Consider the following 25866-nt stretch of genomic DNA (forward strand, 5'->3'; position numbering starts at 1 on the left):
CTTGAGTTGCTTTTCCCTCCCACCCTACCAAAGTGACCACCGACTCGCAGTCGACTCGTTCGGCAACACGTATGTCCTATGATTTTTAATTACTGGGATACACGAAGGAGTCTTTAAAGATGTGCATCCTGCCATTGTCGCATATCTGCGCTGCTAGGAGACGCGTCCCACTTTTAATGACATTGTCCGGGCTGGGCTGTCGCCATCCAGGCAATACGTGAACCCCGTTGGGCCAACGGTATTGACCCCCTCTACCATCTCTCCTACCTGGTGCCTAGATATGTGGCCTGGTGCAAAGGGAATGTTCCCGGGGGCTCGACTCCTTCTCCCATTAGTGAGGTCGAATGACTCGGTAATGTGTTCATAGCGATGCAGCGAGTCCAATTCCGAACAGACTGCCTGGGAGGAACCCGTGTGCTACAACCAGGGCAGAGGATGCTTGAATGGACACTTAATCGAAGGCTTCTTGTTTCGCCTCTTCGCTGGAGACGGCCTCGCCTGTGCTCGCTTGCAAATGGGTCGAATTGCTCTTTCCCTTGACGAGCCATCGGACTCCCCGGCAACACGGTGGCAGGAGAGTTTTCCCGGCTACATTCGTAAGGGCCGTCTCATCTCTCGACATATCTACGTCCCCTGACTTTGAAAATTCCTCCTGGATTCGCTTCCGAGCTCAGATGTCGAACACATGAAGCAAACTCACACCCGTATCACCTGCGGGATGCCGGCGAGGGCAGTGATTGTATCGATCCTTGTATTGGCTACGTTCGCAGGATGTTGGCCCTACGATCCTAACGAGGTTGGATACAATCTCAACGAAAACAAGAGTGCTGCGCATCCGGCGGAATATTGGGGCCAGTGGCCGGATCACGACTACTTCCCTTCGCCTGACAACTGGAGATTCCCATTCTATACCCTCTTCGTCGATAGATTCGTGAATGGTGACCCGGCCAATGATAATGCTAACGGTACAAGTTTTGAGCGGGATATTAATTCAAACCAGATGCGCCATGGGGGAGATGTTCTGGGGTTGGTTGATTCTTTGGATTATATTAGTGGTATGGGAATTAAGGTAAGGCCTGAGATTCTTTATTGGCTGAGCAAGGCAGCTAACATTCGCCGTATCTACAGGGCATATATATAGCTGGGACAATTTTGATTAACGAACCATGGGGTGCGGATGGATATTCTCCCCTCGATACAACGCTCCTTGATCGTCACTTCGGAGACATAGAGATGTGGCGGTATGCGGTCACAGAGATACATAAAAGAGGCATGTACATCGTCATGGACAGTACTCTAGCAACGTATGCACGCATTTTCTTACATTTGATTTCCTTTTACTCTTGAAACTCATACTAATTTATGCATAGGCTCGGAGACCTTTTGGGCTTCGAAGGTTATCTAAACACAACTACGCCCTTCGAGCGCGCAGAACATAAAGTTGTTTGGAAATCCAAAAGGAGATATCTTGATTTCCACCCTGGTAACTCGTATAATGAAACCTGTGACTACCCGAGATTTTGGGATGAGAGCGGGTATCAACTAGAACCATCGGAAACTGGGCTCAGGGGCTGTTATGATAGTGAATTCGATCAATATGGAGACGTTGAAGCATTCGGTGTTTATCCAGATTGGCAGCGACAGCTTGCCAAGTTCGCTTCAGTCCAAGATCGTCTGCGCGAGTGGCTGCCGTCAGTTAGAGAAAAGCTCATCAGACACTCTTGCCTGATTATTACACAGCTTGATATCGACGGCATTCGATATGACAAGGCCACTCAAGCTACGATAGATGCATTAGGCGATATAAGCTCGGCATACCGTGCTTGTGCCAGGAAGGTTGGAAAAACAAACTTCTTCCTTCCAGGAGAGATAACTGGTGGAAATACATTTGGTGCCATCTATATTGGCCGTGGGCGACAGACAGACATGCGACCAAGCAGCTTGAAAGATGCGGTTCGGCTGACTTACGACAACGACACCTACTTCATTCGGAAGAAGGGTAAATCTGCTTTGGATGCTGGTGCTTTTCACTACTCTATCTATCGCAGTTTGACCAGGTTTCTGGGAATGGATGGTAACTTGGAGGCCGGCTTCGATACTTCCCTCAATTGGGTCGAGGCTTGGAACGAAATGCTTCTCACCAACGACTTCATTAACACGAATACCGGTGAGCTTGATCCACGGCATATGTTTGGTGCAACAAACCAAGATGTTTTTCGCTGGCCCTCTCTTCAACAAGACACCCAAAGATCACTCATGGCCCTATATATTATCACATTGCACCTTCCTGGTATTCCCTTAGTTCTCTGGGGTGAAGAACAAGCATTTTATATCCTCGACAGTTCAGCGCAGAATTACATTTTTGGCCGGCAACCAATGTCCTCCTCAATAGCTTGGCAAACCCATGGATGTTACAGCTTGGGCTCTTCCCAGTACTATCAGTGGCCACTTGGACCTGCTATTGATGGCTGCCACGATGATGCTGTTAGCTATGATCATAGGGATCCATCTCACCCTGTGAGAAACATCCTAAAGGCCATGTTCCAAATGCGAGAAAATTACCCTACCCTAAACGACGGCTTCTATCTCCAACAATTGTCAAATTTGACTAGGACAATAATTTTTCCCGGTTCTAATGGGGTCGCAACCGAGATTGGCATGTGGTCAGTTTTTCGTGGTCGGCTTGATGGCGTGCAGGATTTGGAGGGTGAGAACCTGCCTGTATGGCTTGTCTATCAGAACGATAATCAAACTGTCGAGTATCATTTTGATTGCGAGAACAAAGCCAAAGCCCTTATCTCCGTTTTTGGCTCGGGCGCTACAGTGAAGAATTTATTCTATCCTTACGATGAGCATACTTTGCAACCCGGCCCTGTGAAACTTGGAATAGAAGGATCAACAGCTCTCAATGGATGCCTTGAGACTCTGCGAATGGATCCCTGGGATTTTAGGGCTTATGTTCCTAAAGCGAAGTTTATCCGACCAAAGCCCATGATCACGAAGTTCTTTCCCGGCCATGATGCTCGTTTAGAATCAAAAGTTGACGCCGATTTATATGAAACCGTGCTTTTGGAGGTCCATTTCTCAGACGACATGGATTGCAGCAGTGTTACTCAGAGTTTGTCGCTCAACTCAACAACACACAGCAACAAAATACCTCTGGTTGATTCTGCCAGTGTTCAATGCACCTCTTTTGAGCCCGAAAGGACAAAATTTCCCGGCGAAATACCCGGAACCTGGAAGTGGTCAGCGAATCTTACCAGGGTATACAACGGCATTCATCAGTTGCAGTTCGACAATCCAAGAGCAAAAGATGGGAAACAGAGTACTGATAACGTGGACCGATTTCTCTTTCGTATTGGACAAGCGAATAACCCGATGGTGTTCACTCGTGCCGCAAATTATTCACGCACTTTGTTACATAGGAATGAGAAGGGTCACCTGTATGTGGCTCACCACGCTGCTGGTGCAGACTCTTACCGATATTCCACTAATTGGGGCTCGACTTGGTCAGACTGGCTGCCTTATAAAGGTGGAAACGATACATTGAATAAGCAAGGATGGTCTGGAACCAAGAAGCAGCAGTGGATTGGAGAGCATGTGATTGTCGAATACTGGAACCGCATGGTAGGGAGCAGTAGCCATATGCAACACGGCGATGTTGACTGGGAAAGTGACCATCCACGAAGATTTCCTCATCTCTTTTGGAACGGTCCATACAATCAGTATGGCTATGATGCCGGCGTTCGCAACCAGATGCAGTTCAACGATAACGGACAATGGGCCATTCGTTTTATGACCGAGTGGCCGGCCTTGGCTCAGGTGAACGTCTGGGGTATGAATGCAGATGGTAACCCCGATAAGACGTACGTTTTCGGCGATTCTGACGGCAATTCTGTCTTGGACCGCCTTCCACCTTCGTCGTTGAAGAACGCCCTCGTAAATATAACCGAACACCCCCCTTCACCATACTTATCTTGGGAATTTTTATTGGACGATGGGACACTCTATTTCGAATTGGTTCCGCGTGGATCAATGTACCAGCAGATGGCTCTATTTTTCCTCTTGCTGATACTACCTCTTGCAACCGCCGGGGGTAGCCTGTATGCCTTCAAATGCTACTTTTGCCGGATTACATTCAACAACAAAGGCAGCGTGGGGGGTGGACAAGGGCTCTTGCTTCTGCCCGGAAGCAATGACTATGAAAGCTCTGGGCTGCTGAGAACATTGGCGGACAAGTGCAACCTTTTCCCAAGAAGCAAGGAGCTCGGTTTCTCCGCCAACACTCGACGTACTGTCCTTATTGCCACAATGGAATATGACATTATGGACTGGGAAATCAAGATAAAGATCGGCGGACTTGGAGTAATGGCGCAATTGATGGGACATCGCCTGGGACATGTGAATTTGGTCTGGGTCGTTCCCTGCGTCGAAGATGTAAGCTATCCGATTGACCAAAAAGCGCAACCGATGATTGTGAAGTCGCTCGGCAAGGATTGCATTGTCGGCGTCCAATACCACATCATGAAAAATATCACATATATACTCCTGGATGCCCCGATATTTCGGAAGCAAAAGAAGAATGACCCCTATCCCCCTCGGATGGACGATCTTGAGAGTGCTATATATTACTCTATTTGGAACCAATGCATTGCGCAAATTATGCGGAGATTTCAAATTGATATATACCACATCAACGATTATCACGGCGCGCTTGCTCCTCTATACATACTCCCAAAGACTGTACCAGTGTGCCTATCCCTCCACAACGCCGAGTTTCAGGGCCGCTGGCAAATTCGCAGTGATGATGATATGACAGAGTTGTGTAGTGTGTTCAATATTTCCGAGGATATTACACGACGTTATATTCAATTTGGGGAGGTGTTCAATTTACTGCACGCTGCTGCGAGCTATTTACGGATTCACCAAGGCGGTTTTGGGATAGTTGGCGTGTCCGAAAAATATGCCGAAAGGTCTTATAAAAGATATCCCATCTTTTGGGGGCTGAAGGCCGTGGGCAAATTACCCAACCCAGACCCTCAAGATGATAATGAAGTGGTCGAACTTGACCCTCGATTTGAGAGCATAAAAGCTCAATTGAAGAGGGAGTCACAAAAATGGGCTGGTCTTGACCAGGACCCCAACGCCCATCTGTTTGTCTTTGTCGGAAGGTGGTCGGACCAAAAAGGAATTGACCTTATTGCGGACGTCTTTCCCCATCTTCTCGAGACTCGACAGGACGTGCAGCTTATTTGTATGGGGCCAATTATTGATTTTTATGGGAGATTCGCCGCGTTAAAGCTCCACAAGCTTATGGAGATGTATCCAACCCGAGTATATTCAAGACCGAAGTTCACAGTTTTTCCCAATTGCGTGCGGGAAGGGGCTGATTTCGTATTGATACCATCAAGGGATGAGCCTTTCGGCCTGGTAGCCGTCGAATTTGGTCGCAAAGGCGTCATTGGAATAGGCGCTAAAGTCGGGGGGCTCGGCAAAATGCCAGGATGGTGGTATTCGGTTGAATCTACTGCAACTCGTCACTTGCTACATCAGTTTGAGCGAGCCATCAATCAGGCGCTAAGGGCGAGGCCGGAAGTCCATGCTAAAATACGCGCTAGATCAATAACGCAGAGGTTCCCGGTCTCACAATGGGTGGAAAGGCTCGATATGTTACACATCAATGCCATGAGGATCCATGAGAGATATCGTAATCCGACTACTCCCAAGGCTCAGAATCCGAAGGACCAAAGGCGCAGAACTCAAAGCGACTTCCAAAATACCGACCACCCAGAGGCTGATTTGTTAAATTCTCTGCATCCCGTCTTTCCTCCCAGTGATCGACTTGTAGGACTACGCAGTGGCCATACCGTTTCCCTAGAATGGCTTGTGGGAAACAGAACGGATTTCTGCTTGCAAAATGTGGATCCTAGCTTCGACGATCAAAACGGCAAATTTACGGAAGAATTTATGATGAAACTCGAACTTTTGAATGGGAACAACTCCATGAAGTCCTTGTGTATCGAGGAGTTCATAGTCAAGAGCCAACGACAGTGGTATAAGAAACTCAGCAACGCCTTCTTGGGTAGAGCAAAGGATACCATTCCGTTAGAGAAATCTACCGTGGAAGATCTTCTGACTCTTCCACCTGCACTTAGCGAAGATTTAGAATCTGGCAGCATCGAGGATAGTAAAGGCGGCAAGTCCGCAACTGGTCTTAAGCGAATGATGCTGTATCGTGTTGGCTATTGGCCTGTTTATTCCTTCTTCCTTGCCTTCGGGCAGATAATTGCGGTAAACTCTTACCAGATAATGCTCCTCACTGGAGAGATTGGTGAAGCAGCCAAGAAGCTATACGCTATTGCATCGATATATCTTCTCGGCTCTATTTTGTGGTGGTTGATGTTTCGAAAATTCGAGCTAGCTACTACGCTCTCTAGTCCGTTTGCGGCATATAGTTTTGCCTTTCTTGTTGTCGGCTTTGCCCAGATTTGGTATGCCAAAGGACGTTTGCTTCAGAATATTGCTGCTGGTGTATATTCATTCGCTTCAGCGAGCGGATCTGTCTTCTTTGCCTTGAATTTCAATGATGAAGCAGGTAGCCAAGTGAGAGACTGGGTGTTTAGAGCTTGCATTATTCAAGGCACACAACAAATATTTGTGGTTGCCTTGTGGTACTGGGTTTCAAAGTTGTCGAAGAGTATGGCTGAAGGGATGAATCAGACCGAGAGATTGGGTTCATGGCAAATCCAGTAAGTATTAACTATGTAGTCCCTTTATTCCGAATTGTAGTGGGACTAGAACTAACACCGAAGCGATGAGGTCCATCGTATTTCCTGTTGCTTGTGTGCTGGGTGCCATCGGGGTCATTGTTTATCTTGGGCTTCCAGACTGCTACCGGGGCCGTAGCGGGAAAATTCCCTCGTTTTACACTTCTGTCTTCCGCCGCAATATTATCGTATGGTTTTTTGCCTCTGTGGTCATACAGAACTTCTTTCTCAGTCCGCCTTATGGTCGCAATTGGTGGTGTGAGTCTCGTCGACCCCCGGATGCCATTGCGTGGTCAATTATGTTCGGCTGATTAACGAAAGTATTATAGTCCTCTGGAGCTCCAAACATACGGAATCGTGGCAAGTCCTATTGCTTATCTTTGTGTTTTTCGTGTTTGTTTGGTTTACGATGCTTGGTATCTATATCTTGTGGGCTAGATTCTGGGGACCTTGACTGACGACGCAGATCAGCTCTTTTAAGAAAAATGTCCAAAAACCATACTTGGGCATTACCAGTATTTGCAGTTGGGCTTGGTGAGTTCACGCTCTTTGATTCGCTGTTGCCTTCATAACTGATATCTTTCAAGGCGCGCCAAGATGGGCGCAGATATGGTGGGCAACAAGTAATATTGGCCAATTCATCCCATGGGCAGGAAGCTACACAACAGGCGCTCTTGTTTCCCGAGCCTTATGGCTATGGCTCGGGGTATTAGATTCTGCGCAAGGCATTGGCTTTGGAACAACTCTTCTGCAAACATTAACCCGGGTCCATATATGCTTCACACTCCTGGCAGCGCAGATGTTTGGATCGGTGGCAACCATGCTAGGCCGTGCTATTTCTCCCAATAACATCGGTCCTGGAAATGTGCATCCTGACATTTCAGGTGGAGCGAATGCTATTCTGACTCCTTGGTTTTGGATCACGCTACTATTACAGCTTGCTATTCCGTAAGTTACGACCTCTTCCTTTTGCGGAACACAGTGCACTGATTCTTGGGACATAGGGTGGGCTTCTTTTTGTTTTTCCGTACAGAGCAGCTAAGTAAACCGTGAAACTGGAACCTTCTTTGTCAGATAGCAAGTCATGAGGATAACCCACCTGGGTATCTGACGTGCATGATGTTTTGCGTTTTCTTAGTCCACTTTTGAAAATCAGCCGGATTTATAAGGAGTTTTGGCCATGGCTGTCAGTTTTGCGCTTTTGTTATTGCGTTATGTCTTTGTCAATGTAGTAATGAAAGTGTCACCCGAGTTCCAAAGGGAGTGTTGTATCTTGGCTAGTCTGACCTGCAGATGGCCAAGGACGCTGGCAACGCGAGCATCGTGAATTGAAGGATGTTTTGTCTATTATGATTCGATGAATGTCTTTTTCTTCGGTGAATACACGTTTCGTAAGCTGTAAGCAAAATTTTCATTCTTCGGCGCCGTATTGCGCCCGATACTCCTTCAACCGTTTTAGATTCTCCTCGCCAATGTCATTTCCAAGCTTTTCGATAATATCACTTAAACTCAGCACCGCTTTCACAGGCACATTTTCTCCCAGGTCCCTCTGAGCGCAACCAACAGCGCTTTTCTTCTCGTTGTCGTTCACCCGCTCTTCTCTGTCCAAGAGCACCAAGACGCCCACAACTGTGCCGCCTTCCTTCTCAATGATGCCGACAGCCTCTCTCAGTGCTGTGCCGGCTGTGATGACATCGTCAATTATGACAATTTTCTTTCCCTTCAGTGGGGCACCGACTATGTTCCCACCTTCGCCGTGAGCCTTGGCTTCTTTCCGGTTGAACGAGTAGCTGATGTTGTTCCATGCGCCGGTTGTGTCGCGGACGCCCAGCTCGTTCAGGACGGCGGTGCAGAGCGGGATGCCCTTGTAAGCGGGGCCAAAGATGATGTCGAAGTTTGGGCGCGGGGTGCCATCGGGGGTAGAGGTGGTTACGAACGGAGGGGAGGAGAGGACACTGGCACAGGCGGATGCGGTTGCGTGTAGGAGAGGCGCAGTGTGCAGGAGGGTGGTGGTGAAGAAGTAGGGGGAGTTGCGGCCGGATTTGAGGGTGTAGGAGCCGAAGGAGAGGACTTTGTTGGAGATCAGATGGGAGAGGAGGTTGGTTTTGTAGTCAGGAGAGGCGCTCATTTTTGGAACTTGCGATTTTCTTAGGGATGGTTGGGTATGTGCAATGGGATTGTTAGATTTATTCGGGGGTAGGGTCCTTTTTTTCTTTTTTTTCTTTTTTTTTTTTTTTTTTTCCTGGCTCGTGTCTGCGCTTTCGCGGCGAGGGGTATGGCGGGGTCTAGGATTGAGGATGTGTTAGTGATCTGTACCACGAGAGACGGTAAATGCTCCGGGCGGTCTTACAGAGACGGTTCCTCCTGGAATTCTTCAATTCCGGGCTTCTTTGCTTCCGAGATTCGTCTCAGCCGTGGACTACAGAGGTTGTTGATACGCTTCTGGCCGGCTCGGTGATGTCGCCCTGAAGTTTGGCTCGCTCCACCCCTCGACGCTTGGCGGCCATCTCTGCTGCTTCAGCTTTGCTCGAGGCTCTTGAGGCCGGGGCTGTACATTGTTTTCCCATTTAGTTTCCGCGCATGTCGATGCAATTCGATCAGGGAATGAGTGACACTAGGGCACTACTCACGCCCGGCGCTTCTGGATCGACGTCGAACAATGCTTCCTGGTTGATCGCCATGGTCTGGTAATTATATTGGCGTCGTTTAGCCGTTGAAAAGCTTCATCTGCACGCCCAGGGAATGATCAGATGGCTGGGTTGAGGCATGATAATCTCCAGACCGTTATCCAATGGCTTCCTCGATGGTATCGGAGAGCGTATGCTGAGCTGCAGAGTGAATGAAACCTCAAAACTACAAGTTGTGAAGCTGATCTTATATTGGTTCACATTATCTGCAATTGAACAGTACAAATTTGTGTCTTTACCAAGAATTCTGGGGCATTTGCCTAGTTAACAGTTCCCGCCGGCAATTGACTGGCGCCGATCATCCGCGAATGAAGGGGGTCCGATCAAGCGCAGAAGCTGACGACGCAGCCGGCACAGTCCAAGGATAATTAACTGTGAGCTAATTTATTAGTTATCTGGGTCTCTGATAGGGACCCGACCTGGTGCGTCAAATGCCCATTCTCGGGCGGCTTAACTTGCCCGCCGCAAGATACTCCGTATATGTCTTCGGAGATCCAAACACCGAACGGATCGGGATGGCCACCAGCTAAGGATCGGCCACCGCTGGGGCCTGGTGAGACTATGTACGGAGTCCGGAGTAGCTCGCCACCGTTATCTGTCGCGCTGGCCTTCGTATCGCGGGAACGGCGCTATGGGGAGCATGAGTGCAAGGACGGTGAAGGAGTAGCGCCAGCTGTTGTTGTCATAGCGTTCCCTTGGCCTTTGCTGCCACTGGTCACAACCCCTGTGCCTGGTTATGATCCGGGGAGTGGATCACTTCCTGAATGTGTGCACGGATTGAACAAAGAGACAGGCCTCAAAACCCAAGAGATTGGATGTGCGAGTGAGTTGTCCGTATGTATGAATCAGCTGGACTCAACGGCAGCTCTCTCCTGTCACGCAGGCGTGCACAGGCTGCTTGTTTTTTTTTTTTTTTTTTTGTCGCTGCATGACAGATAATGTAGTTAGTTGGTTAGATAGTTTTGGAACCCAGGGCCGCCCCCAAATAGCTGTCTGTAGCCAACGACAGATGTATTAACTCTATCTCGGGGTCAATGACGGATTTTTGAGACCGTGATGCTGAGACCGGAACTGGTCGCCGCGGTTTGCTGCCGGAGACTTTGAGCAGAAGCCGACCCGCCTACGGAGCGCTGAGGAACTCAAGTTTGCGTTTCCGCCCGCCCAAAACTCTCCTTTCACCTTTGCACATCTCCAGCCAGAGCTCCGCTTCCGTCGAGACTGCAACTTCTTCTCTTCTCTGTAAGTCTTCCCAGCCCTTTCTCTGCAGCATACAGCCACCGGCGATTGAATTGAACTACATCTCTAACAGTGCACTCCAGCGCTTTCGGACCCTGCTGCCCCAGCATCCAGGTGCTCGAGCCAACAAAGCCCATTGAGAGCGTACGGACCACCGACCGCTCATTTCTTGCTGCTAACTCCTGCTCTTTTACCGAAAATCCCCTGAGGCCGTTTCTTGTAATCTTCTCTGCCTGCTGATCTGTTGTACATGTTGCGGGAGCTAGCAGACAGGTGGGCCCGCAAGAGATACCTTGGTTGAAGTGTGCTGTGAGCAAGTGTAACTGGGAAAAGCAACCGATTATCCGCTTGAGTGAACATTTGCAGTTTTCGTTCAAACGTCTCAAGCGTCGATTGGCTCTTTGAACCTGTGTCATTGGAGTGGAAAGGTATGTTCCCGGTCCTGTCTTCTCCCGTCTGGCTGTCTGGCGTCGTGAATGCGGGGCGAGAGTGAAGAGCGGGTGACAGTTGTGCATTTCCCTGCAATGCGAACTCCACCACCCTTGGTAGCATCTTCTTGAGTGCCTTGAGCTCTCTCTCCCCTTCTATTTCGCTGTGCCTTTTGAATTTTTCATTTCTGACTCGATCTTGGTTTCCTATTAGATACCCCAGGATGCACGTCAAGGAGAAGCTGGCCCATTCGGAGGCCTCCGGGCGCCCGAGTATTTCGTTTGAGTTTTTCCCACCCAAGACCGCGCAAGGTGTGCAGAATCTTTACGATCGTATGGATCGCATGCACGGACTGGGTCCTGCTTTCATAGATATAACGTGGGGTGCTGGAGGTCGACTGTCGGATTTAACATGCGAAATGGTCAACGTCGCCCAGTCGGTCTACGGCCTTGAAACATGTATGCACCTTACCTGCACCGATATGCCGCGAGAAAAAGTCGATTGGGCCCTACAGTGTGCCCACAAGGCCGGCTGTACCAACATCTTAGCGCTCCGTGGCGATCCTCCCCGAGAAAAAGAATCATGGGCTCCCACAGAAGGTGGGTTCCGGTATGCAAAGGATCTCGTCAAGTACATTCGGGAGAAATATGGCAACCACTTTGACATCGGAGTCGCAGGCTATCCGGAGGGTTGCGAGGATGAAGAAGACCCGGAGACTTTGATGAAGCATCTGAAGGAGAAAGTCGATGCTGGCGGAACGTTCATAATTACTCAGATGTTCTACGACGTTGATATCTTCCTTGACTGGGTGAAAAGGTGTCGTGAAAACGGAATTCAAGTTCCAATCCTTCCTGGGATCATGCCTATATCTACTTATGCCTCCTTCTTGAGAAGGTCGAACTGGGTGAAGTGTAAGGTCCCGGAATCATGGATGGAGGCCTTGGAACCTGTCAAGAACGACGACGCCGCTGTGAAGCAAATCGGCAAAAAGCTCGTCGCCAATATGTGCCAGAAGATTCTTGACTCGGGGATTCGCCATTTGCACTTGTAAGTTATCCGGTGTTACATTGTTAACGAAAACTTTTCCCTCCTCACTAACACTTGAAAACTTAGTTACACTATGAATCTGGCTCAAGCTACGAAAATGGTCCTTGAGGAGCTTAAGTTGATCCCATCGTATGAGACTCCTCTTCAAAAGCCTCTGCCATGGCGACAATCCCTCGGTCTTGGACGAAGAGACGAAGACGTTCGCCCAATCTTCTGGAGACACAGGCATCAGTCATACGTTGCTCGTACACAGACTTGGGATGAATTCCCCAACGGTCGCTGGACTGATTCTCGCTCTCCCGCCTTCGGTGAACTCGATGTCTACGGCATAGGCCTCAAGGGTACTAACGAGCAGAACATTAAACTCTGGGGAGAACCAAAGTCCATCAAAGACCTATCGGCAATCTTTATACGATTCCTTGAGGGTGGCCTCGACAGACTTCCCTGGAGCGAGAGTCCTATAACAGAGGAAACCGACGACATCAAACACGACCTGATTGATTTAAACAATCGAGGGTTCCTGACCATTAACTCTCAGCCAGCTGTTAATGGCATGTCCTCTTCCCACCCGGTCTACGGATGGGGACCGAAAAACGGTTACGTATATCAGAAAGCATACCTCGAACTGCTCATACCTCCAGAAGTGATCGGGGAAGTAATCCGTCGTATTGAGAAGAACCCCGATCTTACATACTACGCTATTAACAAAAATGGCGAATTGAAAACTAACACCAGCGATAGTCCCAATGCAGTGACTTGGGGTATTTTCGCATCTAAAGAGGTTATTCAACCCACGATTGTTGAAACAGTCAGCTTTTTGGCATGGAAAGACGAGGCATTTCGATTGGGAGATGATTGGGCAAAATGCCACGACGCTCGTAGCCCCAGCAGGCAGCTTATCCAACGTGTCATGGATGAGTGGTACCTTGTTAACATCGGTAAGATGGGCTGAACCTACTTTTTAAACGCACTCAAATTCTAACAGCATGTAGTCAACAATGATTTCCACAAAACGCACGACATCTTCAATCTCTTCAATGATATCGTGGTGAAGGATCTTGATGTGGAAGCTACCGGCATCGAGGAATCAACCTCGCAACCAGCCAACACCAATCCAGAGCGGCAGAATGGCGATGCTGCTCAGACCAAAGACATCTTAGTCGGTACCAATGGAACCTCGAACTGATTTTTGGACTTACGATCGAGTCCCGCGGCGTTCTGTATTACCCCTTCACCCCATTCCAAATCCTCTGGGTCAAGGAACCTTCGATGCCCACAACCACCATTCTTCTCACATATTCCACGAGTACAGAAACACAAAAAAACGAGATACACACTTAACAACGGCATGGTGTTCAAGGGATTTCTCTCATTCTCGAAACCGAACCAAGGGCAGTGTTCTCAAAACAAGGAGAAAGTTGGCAAAAAACTGATTCTACATACAACCCCGGAGATGAAAACAACAGGAAGGCCGGTCATGAAATTTTCAACACTTCAATTTAATTTTCAACAAAATAAGACCGTGATAACTTAATTCTAAAAGGGGGGAGGCCTTTTTTTTTTTCTTTTAACATATTAAAATGAATAGATGGATATACCTTTGGAGGGGCGAATGATGACAAAATGAAATCTTCAACACGATTATTGACTGAGCATTGGCGATCTGGAACGACTTTTGGGCATTGACCTTGTTTTCCCCCTTTCTAATAGACTTTCTACGTTTTCTTTTTTCTTAATGTTTTTCCTTCTCGGCTGCTGTCATGACTTTTTTCCCTTTTTCCTTTTTTTCTACTTCGGATACTGTGATTTCCTTGTTCTTGTAACTACAGGGCATCTCTTCGATCCAAGCTTCAACAATTGCTTTTGAAGAGAAAGGACAAATCTAGCATCAATGTGGACATGGAATGACCAGAAGCAGAGTTGTATTCAGTATGACTTTTCGTATTTATCAACAGGCACCTTGAGCTGAAGAGCACATCTATCCAAACGGATTAAATGACTTCAGAGGTTGATTAGGGTACTTCGGTCGGGCTTGGACATCCACCTATGTAGCAAAAGCAGACTGCTCATGTACATACCGTCCTGCATGATCAGTTTCACGACCCAGCTATTTTGAAGCCCGAATATAAAGATACAAATAAAACGGCTCGTTACATATGCCACCAAAGCGAGTGTAATGAAGCTAGTACACTGATACCTCGCATTCGACAACACTTCTTTTGCAACAGTTTTCCCTTCGAGATGCTTGGGGTTGGAGAGAAAATGCTCGCATGTTTCCAAGGAGATCTGGAAGCAGGATAGAAGGATATTCATAATACAGTGAAGAATCATACGGAGGCAGAAGGATGCACAAGCACAAGCGCAGTGCATGCTGTACGATGTAATATCACGGCTGCAGACCGCCGCCCTAGGGATAGGCCCATCCGTACCCATACCCTTGGCCTGGTCCACGGGATTGCGCGTAATTACTGTATGATTTTGGTAGCCGGCGGCGGCCGGCCCTTCGGCGGGTTTCTTTTGAGAGGAGAGGTAGGCAGATGCAGAACGCAGTTCTGTCTTTTCGGCGGGATTTGGATCTCCTTTTTGGTTTGGACTCGTGATTGCGCCATGGAGTCCGGTCATGTGAGGGGTAATGTTGGTCATAGTGGTAGTGATAGTGGATGCAGCCTCCTGGAAACTGGCCTTGGGACATAAGATCGTAAGGCTCTTGTGGTCTCTCCAGTCCAAAAGACCGCTCGAGCACATTCTGGAATGCAGGCCCTGAGCAGGTTCTACACCTCCCATTTGAATATTGTTTTTTGCCGAGGAAGCTTCTTGGTTCCGCCACCCTTTCAACGATGTAGCCGTCATCATCCGTGACGATGGGGCAGCGAGGTCGCCTGATTTTCTTCTCTCTGCGCCCTTCGCCCCGATGCTCCCTAAAAAATGCCTCTGTTCAGAAGGCAGAGCTGGGTGGCGGGTAATATCTATAGGTTCTTGGATGGAAGCACACCTTGCTGCGTGTCCAGTCACACCTCCTAGCCGGTCTTTGCTATAGTCTCGACTTGACAACGATTTGGGCGGTGTACCCGAACTATTTCGGACAGGCTCTAAAGGGGGATTATGATCCGGAAATGTTTCTCCGTTCTTGTAAATTTTGTCGATTGCCTTCTGAAACTCCCAGATCTGCTGAGTCGTCATGGTCGGCGGGCAGGGTTCCCTAGCAGACGGCATATTGACGACAAATCGGTCCTCAACTTGAGAGTGCGGAACACCGCTTTGGTGTAATCTGCGAACGTAAGACCGTGCTCTATCTTCGATATTGACTACCCGGTCTGCATCGAGATTTCCAGCACCTGGAGAAGGGAGTGGTGTCTCCTCGTTTCTATCGAGACTTATCCACTGATCACCCTTTAGACGCCATTTTTTGTTCTTTTTTTGGTCTTTTTGGTCGACCAGTTCCTCCAGCGAACCAGAAGTATCGGAATGGCTACTGCAGGTGGTAATGCTCGGGCTAATGACGCCGGTTCTTGGATTTGCACCGCGAGCGGTTAAATAATCATCGCGACTAACAGTGCGTTTATGTCCGTTTTGATCTGCCCAAGAGCTTGCAGTGATATTTGGAGGATTATACGTATCAAATAGCGTCTCATCCTTCAGCCTCCTTACTGTTTCCACGTCACTGGTGGTCTCCCGTGAGTTGATCTGCCCGGCCTCTCCGATACCACCTTTTTTTCCCTTCCTTTTGCGGCCCCTGAGCTTTAGAAGGTAGCTCCTATTAGGGCTAGCAGGGTCCGGTGGTCCATGCTCTCCGCGACCGTTTAACCCGGGTTTGTCTCTCGACTCGGATCCATAGAACAACGAACTCTTAACACGTCTTGTCCAAGAAGGACGCCCTTTGCTCTCGCGGTGGTGTTTAGTTGGCGGATTCTGGTGAGAAATGCGTGGAGAGGAAGAGGTGCTCGAACTTGACATCTCGGCAATCGCTGGCGACATGACTCATATTTTCGAAAAAAAAAAGGCCTGAAAATAGTAACAATACGTGTAGCAATATCAATTCAATGAATCCTTGAAACGAACGCAGGCCTCTCAAAGCGAGGAACAGGGCTGGTGGCACCCTTGAGGGACGAACGTTGCCAGCAGCAGCAGAGAAGCTCAACAGCGATGGAGACCGTGCACGTAGATATAGAAAAAGAAAATTTTTTCCAGGAGGCGCAATTGCCATCGGTTGTTCGGTGTAGCCAGGAAGGCGCATCTTCGCCCATAGCATCAATACGATAGAAGTTCAACGGCAAAACAGCAAGCAACGTAGCGTACAATGATTTTTCCGTTGTTGTTATGCCATATCTCACTGGGAAATATACATGTAAAAGCTCATGATTCATCTCAGATGAATAATAATAATCCTTCAAATCAAGAAATATATCGAGAATGAGAACGCCAAAGATGCAACTGTAGGAGCCAACCATAGGGACACGAACGCCATAAAAAAGGCCATAATGTAATATAGTTCAAGTGAATAAAACGGTAAATGTCATCAAACTCTGCCACTTTCTCTTCTTCCACTTGGAGTAGCCAAGTGACCCCATCTTTGAGCGGCTGCAGACGCGCTTATTCCCCCAGGAACACTGGATCTTTTCAGAGGACTGCTGGGCAATCTCGCAGGACTCTGGGCATGGTCTCTACTCTCATAATCACCACGGCGATGTGCACTGCGTTGGTCTAAATTTGTCGGTATATTTCTCTTCAATGGGGATTGCGCATGGGAATATACACCCAAGCTACCGCCGTCACCCATACTAGGCGTTGGACGGAAATGTGGCTGTCGAAGAGCGCTTTGCGATATCAGTGGAGAAGAATCAATTCCATACTTCGGTGTCTGTACGCTTGAAGCCTTCGTTGAGCCAGAGAAAGACGTCCTGGGAGTGGAAAATAACTGTCTGCGCGGGGTACCCTGTACACCTTTCGACTCGGGGTCAATATGTTGGAGATAATTGGGATTAGGATTAGTTTTAAATCCGTGACGCATCACAGTCGGTGTGTACGTCTCCACTTTGTTGTACTTCTCGTCTTTATGAGGCTGGTACGAGTCGGCGGTGTTGAACTGTGTTGCAACGTCACGCATCAAAGGCTGTGTCCGTGGATGGACATACTTGATGTCGTATTCATTCAGAACCTCTTTATGTATCAACATGGAGTCCTTCGACTGCTGCGTGAACGAAGATGAAAGGGTGGACAGCTGAACCGTGAAGAGGGTGGCCAGGAAAATGGTTGTCACAATAGTCATGCTCGGTCGGGGGTCAGACGGCGCGGTGGGAAGAAAGAGCCAATACACAAGAACGTGCCCAGGGCTAAACAGACAGAACAGCCTAATGGCCAAAGGATGAGGGTCCCAGACACCGATTTGCCAGACGTCCCGTTCTGGCCTGGGATGCGATCTGCTCTCTGCAGAACCGGATGATAACACGTTGGAAATGAGGCGCAATGGGGACGAAGAGCGCGGAGACGATGCCACTTTGACTCGCTGCGCAGAGGGAGTTGCGGGAGCATTATCGATGGGTGCCTCGAATAGTCGATAAGTCCGCTTTCGATTGAATGTGTATACTGCGTTCAAGACCGACAGAAGAGCGAGGAGGTGCACGATAAACGAGGCCTAACAGTCAACAGACCCCAGGTATCAGCAGCTTTGCCAAAACGCAATAAGTGAAGATGTCGACTCCGTTTCTTACCAACCAATTCAACCAGCTGATGCCGCCATTTTCTCCAAAAACATCATCGTACGCCTGGCTACGACTGCGACTGTTCGCACGCGCGAGCAGAAATAGACAGTTGATGCCAACGCCTAACGGTATAGCCCACTCCTTTTCCCACTGCGCCCAGTCATTCGAGTCAAATTCTTCCGATAACCACAGCAGAAAGTCGAGCGGGTTGAGGTATGCTTTCAGTCGCTCGAGGAACGGTCGTCGCCTGATTAGCCGGGGCATCACGAAGGGAAAATTTTCGATGGAGCTTCCACCAAGGGAGAAAGAAAGAAAGAGACGCCAAATTGGCAATACTGCAAGACACCAGAATGCTCTTATGCGCCCAGGTCTGCCGCCTTCATGATTAACACGCCGTCTGCGCCATATCCCTTGCGACAGGTTCTTCTCACCAGTGAAAACCGGGAAGATACGTAAACAAACAAAGTTCCGCTTTCTGGCCCACAATCAAACACAGTGCTTAGTCAGATAACTATGCACGGACCGCCAGCGCCCACCTGCACCATGAAACTGCACCGACCGCGGTCGTCCTTGGAGAGAACCAGCTTGCTCCTTTGTGGCCGCGGGAGCCGAGTCCGAGTTATTGCGAATAACACTGTTTTATTTACCTTGCTTTATACGTCTTCTGGCATTCTACGCTAGGCTTCTGTTAATTTTCACCCTATATCCTGCCAACATGGCCTCAGGCCCCAGTGTCTCAAAGGTACACCCATACATCCTTACTTCCGCCGTTGTGGAAAATACACGCATGTTAGCTAACCCGATCCTCTCCAGGAGCGCCAATTCCTCGCTGTCATAGGTGATGAAGAGTACGCTTAAGCCTTCCGAAACCTTGAAAATCGAGATCACATACTTACCGCCCAATCGAATCGCAGCTCCGTCACGGGTCTATTACTCGCCGGCATCGGTGTATGTTAGCTTCTGTCCTTGAAATCCCCGTTCAACTCCGTAAGAAAGAGGCAAAACAAAAAAAAGACTGACTTTTGAATAGCATGTAACCGACCCTCCAGATTCCCAACGTAATTTCGTCGTCGTAGACTCGAAGACCGAGACCTCTGCCATTGAAAAAGCATTCCACAACTTCACCCAAGAACGAAAGGACATTGGTGTTTTATTAATAAATCAGCATGTATGTCATGGGCTGAAGAGAGAAAAGAAGAGTTCCCGTCCCTTTTCCGACATATACTAAAGGTCATCAACAATCCACGTATAGATCGCGGAACGGATACGAAACAGCGTTGATAACTTCACGGAAGCATTCCCAGCGGTACTCGAAATCCCGAGCAAAGACCATCCCTATGACCCTGAGAAGGACAGTGTGCTCCGGCGCGTGAGGAGATTGTTTGGAGAGTAAATATTACCCGTTATATTCTAATGATGTTACGAAATTAGCACGGATATTCGATTCAGGGCCCAGGGATGTTGAAGCACGGTGCTCTTGGGTGCTACGCCACTGACGCTGACATGGGCGCTGCTGGATTCTTGGGGCCGAGGTTTCTAATCGTCAAATGTCCAGGGAGATATACGGCCATAACCTGTGCTCCCCCCTCTTTTTTTTTAGGAAATTGGGAATCACGCTGTGTATTTACAATTGGATACCCTCATGAAAGCATGCACTACACATATTGCAACCTTATGTATTTGCATTGTTGTGATTTAGGTTGATGACGTATAAGTATTTCTAGGGAGACACTCATAAACCATATGGCTTCTATTAGTTCTGGATCCAATGACGCAAGTGTAGAAACATAATCGCTTGTCTTGCAGTGAAAAAATTATCGCTTGAACCTGAAAGCTAAAATCATCATGATTGAACCGAGAAACAGACCCAGTGCGCCACGTCACTGCGTATCATCGATACATTAATTATCACGCAAAAAGGTGGGGGAAAACAAACTCTGGAGGGTACAGAAGACACCGAGTAGAATGGTGAAAAAACACATTGGCCATTAATCATTCATGAAACTAGAAGCGTCTTCCGGTGGTATAGCGGTAAGTGAGATAGAGTGTGGTATAGTGAAGTCGGCAGACGTTACAAGAGGATTATAGGTCGTGTGGAGATTGTGGAACTGTGATGAAGCCGGTCTCGAGGCAGGCAGGACGGACGGAGCAAGGGAAGCAGAGGCGAATCCCAAACTAGCGTCCAAATTCAAAGGTAACAGCAGCATGGAGACAAGTAACTTTCTCATCGTCCTTGGTGAGAACATCAGCATTGACGGTGTATGTGCCCTAATATACTCGTCAGCATTCCCACATTTGGCACAGCAAACAGAACAGGGATGCACATACTGGTGGAATTTCCTTTGGAAGATCGATGTTTTTGGTGAAGGTCATCTTTCCTTTCTCGAGAGGGCAGTGGAGATCAACGTTCTCAATTTGATCACACAGATCTGCGGTCTGGTTGATCAATCGGATAAGGCCGTATTTCACCTGGAGCAGGACCCTTGCGCCCCTGTCGACCTGCTTGGAGAAGGTACCGCTAGCCTTGATGGTGAGAGTCTTGCCTCTATGTCCGGCAGGTTAGCCCATCCAGAAGTAAACGCAACGACTATCAGTCAGGCCTTGGGGAAACTTACGGAAGTGGAGGATTTGGAAACAGGTCCACACGCTCGATGGTCAGGATATCAGTTGCGGGGGAAGAGCAGAAGCTTAAGGGATTTTCTCCAGGAACCGAGAGGTCATCGTCAATCTGGATAGGTGACTGGTCTTTCCACAGGGCAAGAGAAGGCGCCGCCAGAGCGACCGGGGAGAAGAGGAGAGTAAGAAACGCGGCAGCGCTGGAGACCTTCATCCTGCAATGAGTGTTCTTCGACGTAGAATGAGAAGAGAAAGGTTCCTCAGTGGACAGAGCGGACAGGATGAGGAAGACTCGTGGAGGCCTGACGTCGGCAATAGACGGGCGTCGTTGGCTGGTGGAGCTGACGACTGGGGAAACTTACAAGGTTGACGGTGGAACGGGAGAGGATGAGATCACATGGGGCCCAGCTGACGGGGGCGTCGATGCGCCTAACCCTAACCGGCACTAGCGCACTTGGCAGCCGCATGCAGCACAAACGCCAAGCCCTTCCGCGATCTCTCCGTCCGGAAGCGGTGCGCTAGCTCTTCCGCCTGCGTCGAAGGGAGGCCGCCGACTGGAGCGACGATGACCATGGTAAAAGTGTTACGGAGAGAAGATACAACATGGAGACGGCGCCTGAAAAAAAACCTTCCATGAATTAATCTGCGTTCTCCGTTATGTGGATTCGTTAATCGAAACCATGGTAATCCGGCACGCCGGCCTAGCTCTCGCTTCGTCCGCTGTTGCCCGTGTAAGGCCTTCGCGATGATCACTTAATGATGCTGAATCGCATTCATTGCGAAGAGTCATTTCAACAATGCCTGACATTGTAAGCCCCCCGGTGCAATTGCATAAGCTTGAGAAGCTGCGTCGTGTTGGCGAGTGTCCTCGGTATCCTACAAAATTGACATTACAAGCTGACTGCTCGCAGGTCTACTGGAGAAATATTCCACGACTCGTCATCACCTAGGGTTCTATCACAATGTTTCTGTTTCGGCGGCATATACGCTTCCACAGTCCCCCGAATACCCGCTGAAAGATTGTATCTATCATGCGTCCAGGGCACTGATCAACGAGCACCCTGCGCTATCCGCAGTTCCCGTGGATGAGGACACCAGCAAACCGTACTTTGTCCGCCTGCCTGAAATCGATTTGGCCAAGTCAATTTTCTTCGACGATTGGGGCTGCAGTTTCGCTCCAGATGGTGACAATCAGGATGGAGAGTTTCCCGTCGAGTCGTGGGATCATAAATTAGAACAATTCTTACAATCGCAGCACGACACTCCTTTTACACCAGGACTGCCGTTCTGGAGGCTGTATATCCTAGCTGATTATCATGACGAACGGCACTTTGTGGCTGTGTTCGTCTATCATCATGGAATTGGAGACGGGTCATCTGGAAAGGCCTTTCATGCAACCTTGCTACGGGCACTAGCAGATGCTCCCTCTGGGGGATCCAAACATCCAGAACTGGTCGTGAAGCCACCCGAAACGCCACTTCTTCCTGCCCTTGAATCACTTCATCCGCTCCCGTACTCCCTTCCCTTCCTTCTAAAAGCAGGATTGGACGCCAAACTCCCGTGTAGGCGTGACCCTCGATTATGGACAGGCGGGAAAATAAGACTTCCGCTGAGGACTAAAGTGCGCATCATGACCGTTTCAGAGTCGACAACCACAATACTGAAGCAGCTCTGTCGAGAACACGGCACAACGATCACTGCAGCGCTTCAGACTCTTCTCGCAAGTGCTTTATTCGCCTACCTGCCAAGGACATATACAAAGCTGCACTGCGCAGGTGCCGTATCCGCCAGGCGATGGCTCCCAAGAGATGTTGTCACAGACAACTCGATGGGTGTCTGGGTGCTGGATTTCTCAGAAATGTATACACGCGCGGCCGTCACCGAATCAGGATCGGGCTTTCCCTGGAACGAAGTACAACGGTCAAGGAAGAACATCGAACACTTCCTCCGCCGCCGGGGTAAAAATTCTCAGGTCGCCCTTTTGAGATATGTCAGCAACTATCACCGGGATTTATGTACCAGTATGATCGGGAAGGACAGGGATGCGAGTTTTGAAGTGTCTAACCTTGGCTGCTTTAAACCTACCTCATCACCTCAAGGTCTGAAACTAGACGAAAATAAATCGACTGACGATAAAGTATGCGAGATGAATGGACCTCGGATTGGCAAGATGGTATTCAGCCAATGTGCAAACGTGGCAGCTTGCGCGGTGAATCTTTCTGTTATCACCGGCGGCGATGGTCGTTTAGTTCTCATGTTCTGTTGGCAAGAGAGCATCGTGGAGCCAGAATTGATGGCGTCTGTAGTAGAACAGATGCAGAAAGATATCAGCAGGCTCGTCAAAGACGCTCATTAGAACCTATATGTAGCAAACAACAGTCCAGCCCAAGCCTACCAATATAGAATATCCAGTTCATTGTTTTGAGCTTACGAAATCTTACTTCCGGTGCTCCACGTGTATCGTTTGAATAGCTTGATATGATATTGTATTTTAGCTATTCGAATTATTACGTAACTAAGATGTGCAAACTGGCAGAATCCAATCCAAAGAATATGTGGATATGGGAGCTGCATTGGGATCAACTTTTGAAAACCCATATGAGAGAAAAGCATACAATCCTTTATGGCCCCAAAAAAGATCAGAAAGACGCCAACCAAACGCCACCATTTGGAAAGTCCCGGTATCATTTCATCATTGACCTGGAAAAGAAATAATAGCTTAACGTCGCTGCGTTTTGCCGACAGTACGTTTACCGGAGAACTACACAAAAAAGGGAGTATATAGTTAGTAGAAGCACCAGAAAGAGCAACTCATGAAAGGAGAACAAAACATACCAAATGTTTCGGCAGAGAAGCAACAGTATGACGATCAGCTTCTCCTTGTCTCGCCATCCGATTCATCTTCTTCTGGCCCAGTTTCGTTAACCGCTCTGCCTTCGATCTAGCCGTAGTACTAGTGACACCATCCACAAGACGATTGGTGGCCGCTTGGCTGCGGGCTCGACTCTTTGCTCTTTGCAGGGCAGCCTGGCGAGGATCATCCGCTGTATCGATGTCCATCGCGTCTTCATTGAAGTCAGCCTCGCTGCGGGTTGTAGTACGACCACGAGGCTGTTCCCGCGCACGAGCGGATGATGCAGTAGCGTCGTAGCCGATCGAATCGAGATGAGCTTCCATTTCGGACAACTTCTTGGCCTTGGCGCTTCGGGGGATGAGCGCACGGTTTTTGAGAGATTTTCGCATTTTGGCATCGTTGCGCAAAAGTACTCTCTTCTCTCGGATTAGATCGGCCTTCATACGGATCTCCGCATCCTCCGCCTCTTCGATACTCTCATCTGAGTCATAGTATCCTTCTGCCTCCAATTTCTCCTCCTCTTCCTCCAGCTGTCGGAGTTTCTCTTCGATATCAGGGTCCACAAAGTCATAGATGTTCTTTCCGTTCCACACTTCTGGAATCTTGTCGTGGTTCCAGTCGCTGTCGGCAAGTGTGTAATTCTTCTTCAAGTCAACGTTATACACACCAGCACCACCGTTCTCAACCTCGATATCCCGTTCAAGTTTCCGTCTTTCTGGGTCATTTTTATCGTATTTCTTGAGGTTCTGGACAGCCTCTGGGATAAATGTCTCGCGAACGCCGCCCAAAGGCTGAGCAACGTGAATGCGCGCCAGAACATCACCAAGTCTCCCACTTGGTGTACCGGAGCCGTTAGTCCCCGTCTTCAGCTTCTGCGCCACCCTTTCAGCAATCAACCTGTCACACGCGGCGTTTTTGACTGCCGTTACACCCTCTGTAGTAGTGCATGAGAGCTGAAGCATCTCAACACCGCTGATCGTCAGCAGCTTGTCCAGCTCCTCCTTAGTTGCCGGATCCAGATCCTCAGGCCGCATCACATCGATCTTGTTCACGACGATGAAAACCAGTTTATTCGAAAACAACGGTTTAATGCTGTTGAATAGCTTAATCTGGTCAGACACCGAATATCCACACTGCTCGGACAAATCCATAAAGTAGAGGATCGCAGATCTCAAGTGCGCAATGGCCGTGATCGACTGCATCTCGATGGTATTCATTTCTTCGAGAGGGTGATCTAAGATACCGGGGGTGTCGATCGCCTGGAATCGAAGATACTTATAATCAAAATGGCCGACAAACAAGCTCTTGGTTGTGAAGGCGTACGGCTGTACATCGACGTCCGCCCTTGTGATGCTCTTCAGGAAACTCGACTTCCCGACGTTGGGATATCCGCAGATAAGAAGCGTCCTGGTATTGGGATCGATTGATGGTAAACGACCGAGATGTTGTCGCACTTGTTCCAAGTACAGCAGTGGGTCCTTCAACCTCTTGCAGATGGTGGCCATGCGGCCTAAGGCAGCTCGCTTCAGCTGCTTGCACTGGAACAAAGACTGGGCATATTTGATGAGGCGGACGTAATCTCGAGAGACCGTTTCTACCAAACGCTTCGCCGTCGACAGCTGGCCGAGCGCAATTCTAAAATGATCCGCATCGTAAAGAGTGTTCAACAGATCCTTATCTGTGCGCAAACAAAGTGCAAATCAGCGAAACTGCAAATTGTCAAGGTATCTTTTTGCAAAACACCCTCGCATCAAGATTCGACCACCACTTACGGAAGGGGTGAATATCCTGCAACCTCGGAAATCCATCCAAAATAGCCTGGAACTTCTCGCAAAATGTCTCTTGGGTATATTTAACCTTTCGGGTGTAGAATGCTGTCGTTCAACCATCACATCAGCAGCTATACCAATTGCGCATGCAAAAACTTTTTCCAGAGCCTCTTCTTCCAAAACCACCGGTATCATCCGAAAGAGCAACCATACCTCTAATACGACTAATCTTGAACCCAGCCCTGATCTGCGTCGGCAGTCGTCTCTGTGTTCTACTAAGGACGATGTCGAGAAACTCCTGGCTTGTAGGCACAGGTTGGATCTAGAAGTAAATCTCTCATTAGACGAAACGACTCTACAACGAAGTAAGCAGAGTCGGTACTTACATCCTTCCACGTCGTCTTCATGATGGCCGAAGAACGCTCTCTCTCTGTCTCTCCCGCCGAGTTCGATGTCTGGCTGCGCTCGATCTCCTCCGGCCAGCAAATTTGATAAATTTGTTGTGGTCTTGGTGCAGCTCCCGATATAGTAGTTTTTCACGAGATAAGGATTTGCCAAGAGGCAACTTTACACGGAGAGCTTAGTCATGTTTCTGCCAAGGCGGCCGTATCTCGTCCTCCGTAGCTAGCTTATTTAATTAGTTTTCATAAATGCGCGATGCACGCGCCGTAGCATTATCAGGGCAGCAAACGCGTTCGGACGCTCGAAATAGTAACAGGGGGTTTTTCGAGATTCATTTGCTTATATTAATACAACTTTTTA

At 48.7% G+C, this 25866-nt stretch overlaps 9 protein-coding genes across 9 annotated transcripts; 4 read left to right on the forward strand and 5 right to left on the reverse strand.

Moving 5' to 3' along the window:
- Positions 1-718: 718 nt before the first annotated feature.
- Positions 719-7820, forward strand: CIMG_13256 (alpha-1,3-glucan synthase; the record flags this gene model as incomplete). Its single annotated transcript, XM_001241040.2, has 8 exons — positions 719-1069; positions 1129-1304; positions 1371-6749; positions 6820-7025; positions 7097-7183; positions 7239-7301; positions 7355-7715; positions 7772-7820. The coding sequence occupies 8 exons, from the start codon at positions 719-721 to the stop codon at positions 7818-7820; spliced, it is 6672 nt and encodes a 2223-aa protein (XP_001241041.2).
- Positions 7821-8092: 272 nt separating this feature from the next.
- Positions 8093-9040, reverse strand: CIMG_08203 (orotate phosphoribosyltransferase). The gene has a single exon (XM_001241039.2). The coding sequence runs from the start codon at positions 8893-8895 to the stop codon at positions 8179-8181; it is 717 nt and encodes a 238-aa protein (XP_001241040.1). The 5' UTR covers positions 8896-9040; the 3' UTR covers positions 8093-8178.
- Positions 9041-10773: 1733 nt separating this feature from the next.
- CIMG_08202 (methylenetetrahydrofolate reductase) lies at positions 10774-14083 on the forward strand. Its single transcript, XM_001241038.2, has 3 exons — positions 10774-12166; positions 12233-13104; positions 13159-14083. The coding sequence occupies exons 1-3, from the start codon at positions 11343-11345 to the stop codon at positions 13350-13352; spliced, it is 1890 nt and encodes a 629-aa protein (XP_001241039.1). The 5' UTR covers positions 10774-11342; the 3' UTR covers positions 13353-14083.
- A 95-nt stretch (positions 14084-14178) lies between these two features.
- CIMG_08201 (uncharacterized protein) lies at positions 14179-16141 on the reverse strand (the record flags this gene model as incomplete). The annotated part of the gene is made up of 2 exons (XM_001241037.2): positions 14179-14210; positions 14245-16141. 2 exons carry the CDS (start codon positions 16139-16141, stop codon positions 14179-14181), a joined length of 1929 nt encoding a protein of 642 aa, XP_001241038.2.
- Positions 16142-16437: 296 nt separating this feature from the next.
- CIMG_08200 (uncharacterized protein) lies at positions 16438-18290 on the reverse strand. Its single transcript, XM_001241036.2, has 2 exons — positions 17875-18290; positions 16438-17798 (listed from the first exon to the last, which is right to left on the reverse strand). Exons 1-2 carry the CDS (start codon positions 18127-18129, stop codon positions 16683-16685), a joined length of 1371 nt encoding a protein of 456 aa, XP_001241037.1. The 5' UTR covers positions 18130-18290; the 3' UTR covers positions 16438-16682.
- A 175-nt stretch (positions 18291-18465) lies between these two features.
- Positions 18466-20086, forward strand: CIMG_08199 (V-type proton ATPase subunit F). The gene is made up of 5 exons (XM_001241035.2): positions 18466-18607; positions 18679-18713; positions 18780-18813; positions 18896-19033; positions 19118-20086. Exons 1-5 carry the CDS (start codon positions 18581-18583, stop codon positions 19256-19258), a joined length of 375 nt encoding a protein of 124 aa, XP_001241036.1. The 5' UTR covers positions 18466-18580; the 3' UTR covers positions 19259-20086.
- Positions 19563-20809, reverse strand: CIMG_08198 (ML domain-containing protein). The gene is made up of 3 exons (XM_001241034.2): positions 20481-20809; positions 20194-20410; positions 19563-20133 (listed from the first exon to the last, which is right to left on the reverse strand). The coding sequence occupies exons 1-3, from the start codon at positions 20693-20695 to the stop codon at positions 20041-20043; spliced, it is 525 nt and encodes a 174-aa protein (XP_001241035.1). The 5' UTR covers positions 20696-20809; the 3' UTR covers positions 19563-20040.
- A 207-nt stretch (positions 20810-21016) lies between these two features.
- On the forward strand, positions 21017-22907 carry CIMG_08197 (uncharacterized protein). The gene is made up of 2 exons (XM_001241033.2): positions 21017-21339; positions 21393-22907. The coding sequence occupies exons 1-2, from the start codon at positions 21279-21281 to the stop codon at positions 22835-22837; spliced, it is 1506 nt and encodes a 501-aa protein (XP_001241034.2). The 5' UTR covers positions 21017-21278; the 3' UTR covers positions 22838-22907.
- A 40-nt stretch (positions 22908-22947) lies between these two features.
- On the reverse strand, positions 22948-25557 carry CIMG_08196 (small GTP-binding protein). The gene is made up of 5 exons (XM_001241032.2): positions 25491-25557; positions 25318-25426; positions 25108-25209; positions 23317-25013; positions 22948-23242 (listed from the first exon to the last, which is right to left on the reverse strand). Exons 1-5 carry the CDS (start codon positions 25509-25511, stop codon positions 23201-23203), a joined length of 1971 nt encoding a protein of 656 aa, XP_001241033.1. The 5' UTR covers positions 25512-25557; the 3' UTR covers positions 22948-23200.
- Positions 25558-25866: the final 309 nt, after the last annotated feature.

Source organism: Coccidioides immitis (assembly GCF_000149335.2).
Source record: "Coccidioides immitis RS genomic scaffold supercont3.3, whole genome shotgun sequence".
Lineage (NCBI taxonomy): Eukaryota > Fungi > Ascomycota > Eurotiomycetes > Onygenales > Onygenaceae > Coccidioides > Coccidioides immitis.

Bases quoted from the DNA above. Each gene is read 5' to 3' on its own strand.
- CIMG_08203 (XM_001241039.2), bottom strand. From the start codon at position 8,895: ATGAGCGCCTCTCCTGACTACAAAACCAACCTCCTCTCCCATCTGATC.
- CIMG_08199 (XM_001241035.2), top strand. From the start codon at position 18,581: ATGGCCTCAGGCCCCAGTGTCTCAAAG. The intron at 18,714-18,779 runs GTACGCTTAAGC...ATCGAATCGCAG, and splicing joins GCTGTCATAGGTGATGAAGA to CTCCGTCACGGGTCTATTAC. The intron at 18,814-18,895 runs GTATGTTAGCTT...ACTTTTGAATAG, and splicing joins TATTACTCGCCGGCATCGGT to CATGTAACCGACCCTCCAGA.
- CIMG_08196 (XM_001241032.2), bottom strand. From the start codon at position 25,511: ATGAAGACGACGTGGAAGGAT. The intron at 25,427-25,490 runs GTAAGTACCGAC...ATTTACTTCTAG, and splicing joins TGAAGACGACGTGGAAGGAT to ATCCAACCTGTGCCTACAAG. The intron at 23,243-23,316 runs GTATGTTTTGTT...TTTTTTGTGTAG, and splicing joins CTTCTCTGCCGAAACATTTG to TTCTCCGGTAAACGTACTGT.
- CIMG_08202 (XM_001241038.2), top strand. From the start codon at position 11,343: ATGCACGTCAAGGAGAAGCTGGCCCATTCGGAGGCCTCCGGGCGCCCG. The intron at 12,167-12,232 runs GTAAGTTATCCG...TTGAAAACTTAG, and splicing joins GGGATTCGCCATTTGCACTT to TTACACTATGAATCTGGCTC. The intron at 13,105-13,158 runs GTAAGATGGGCT...AACAGCATGTAG, and splicing joins GTGGTACCTTGTTAACATCG to TCAACAATGATTTCCACAAA.
- CIMG_08200 (XM_001241036.2), bottom strand. From the start codon at position 18,129: ATGCCCCGGCTAATCAGGCGACGACCGTTCCTCGAGCGACTGAAAGCA. The intron at 17,799-17,874 runs GTAAGAAACGGA...GTTGACTGTTAG, and splicing joins TCAGCTGGTTGAATTGGTTG to GCCTCGTTTATCGTGCACCT.
- CIMG_08197 (XM_001241033.2), top strand. From the start codon at position 21,279: ATGCCTGACATTGTAAGCCCCCCGGTGCAATTGCATAAGCTTGAGAAG. The intron at 21,340-21,392 runs GCGAGTGTCCTC...GACTGCTCGCAG, and splicing joins TGAGAAGCTGCGTCGTGTTG to GTCTACTGGAGAAATATTCC.
- CIMG_08198 (XM_001241034.2), bottom strand. From the start codon at position 20,695: ATGAAGGTCTCCAGCGCTGCCGCGTTTCTTACTCTCCTCTTCTCCCCG. The intron at 20,411-20,480 runs GTAAGTTTCCCC...TGCCGGACATAG, and splicing joins TTTCCAAATCCTCCACTTCC to AGGCAAGACTCTCACCATCA. The intron at 20,134-20,193 runs GTATGTGCATCC...CGAGTATATTAG, and splicing joins TTCCAAAGGAAATTCCACCA to GGCACATACACCGTCAATGC.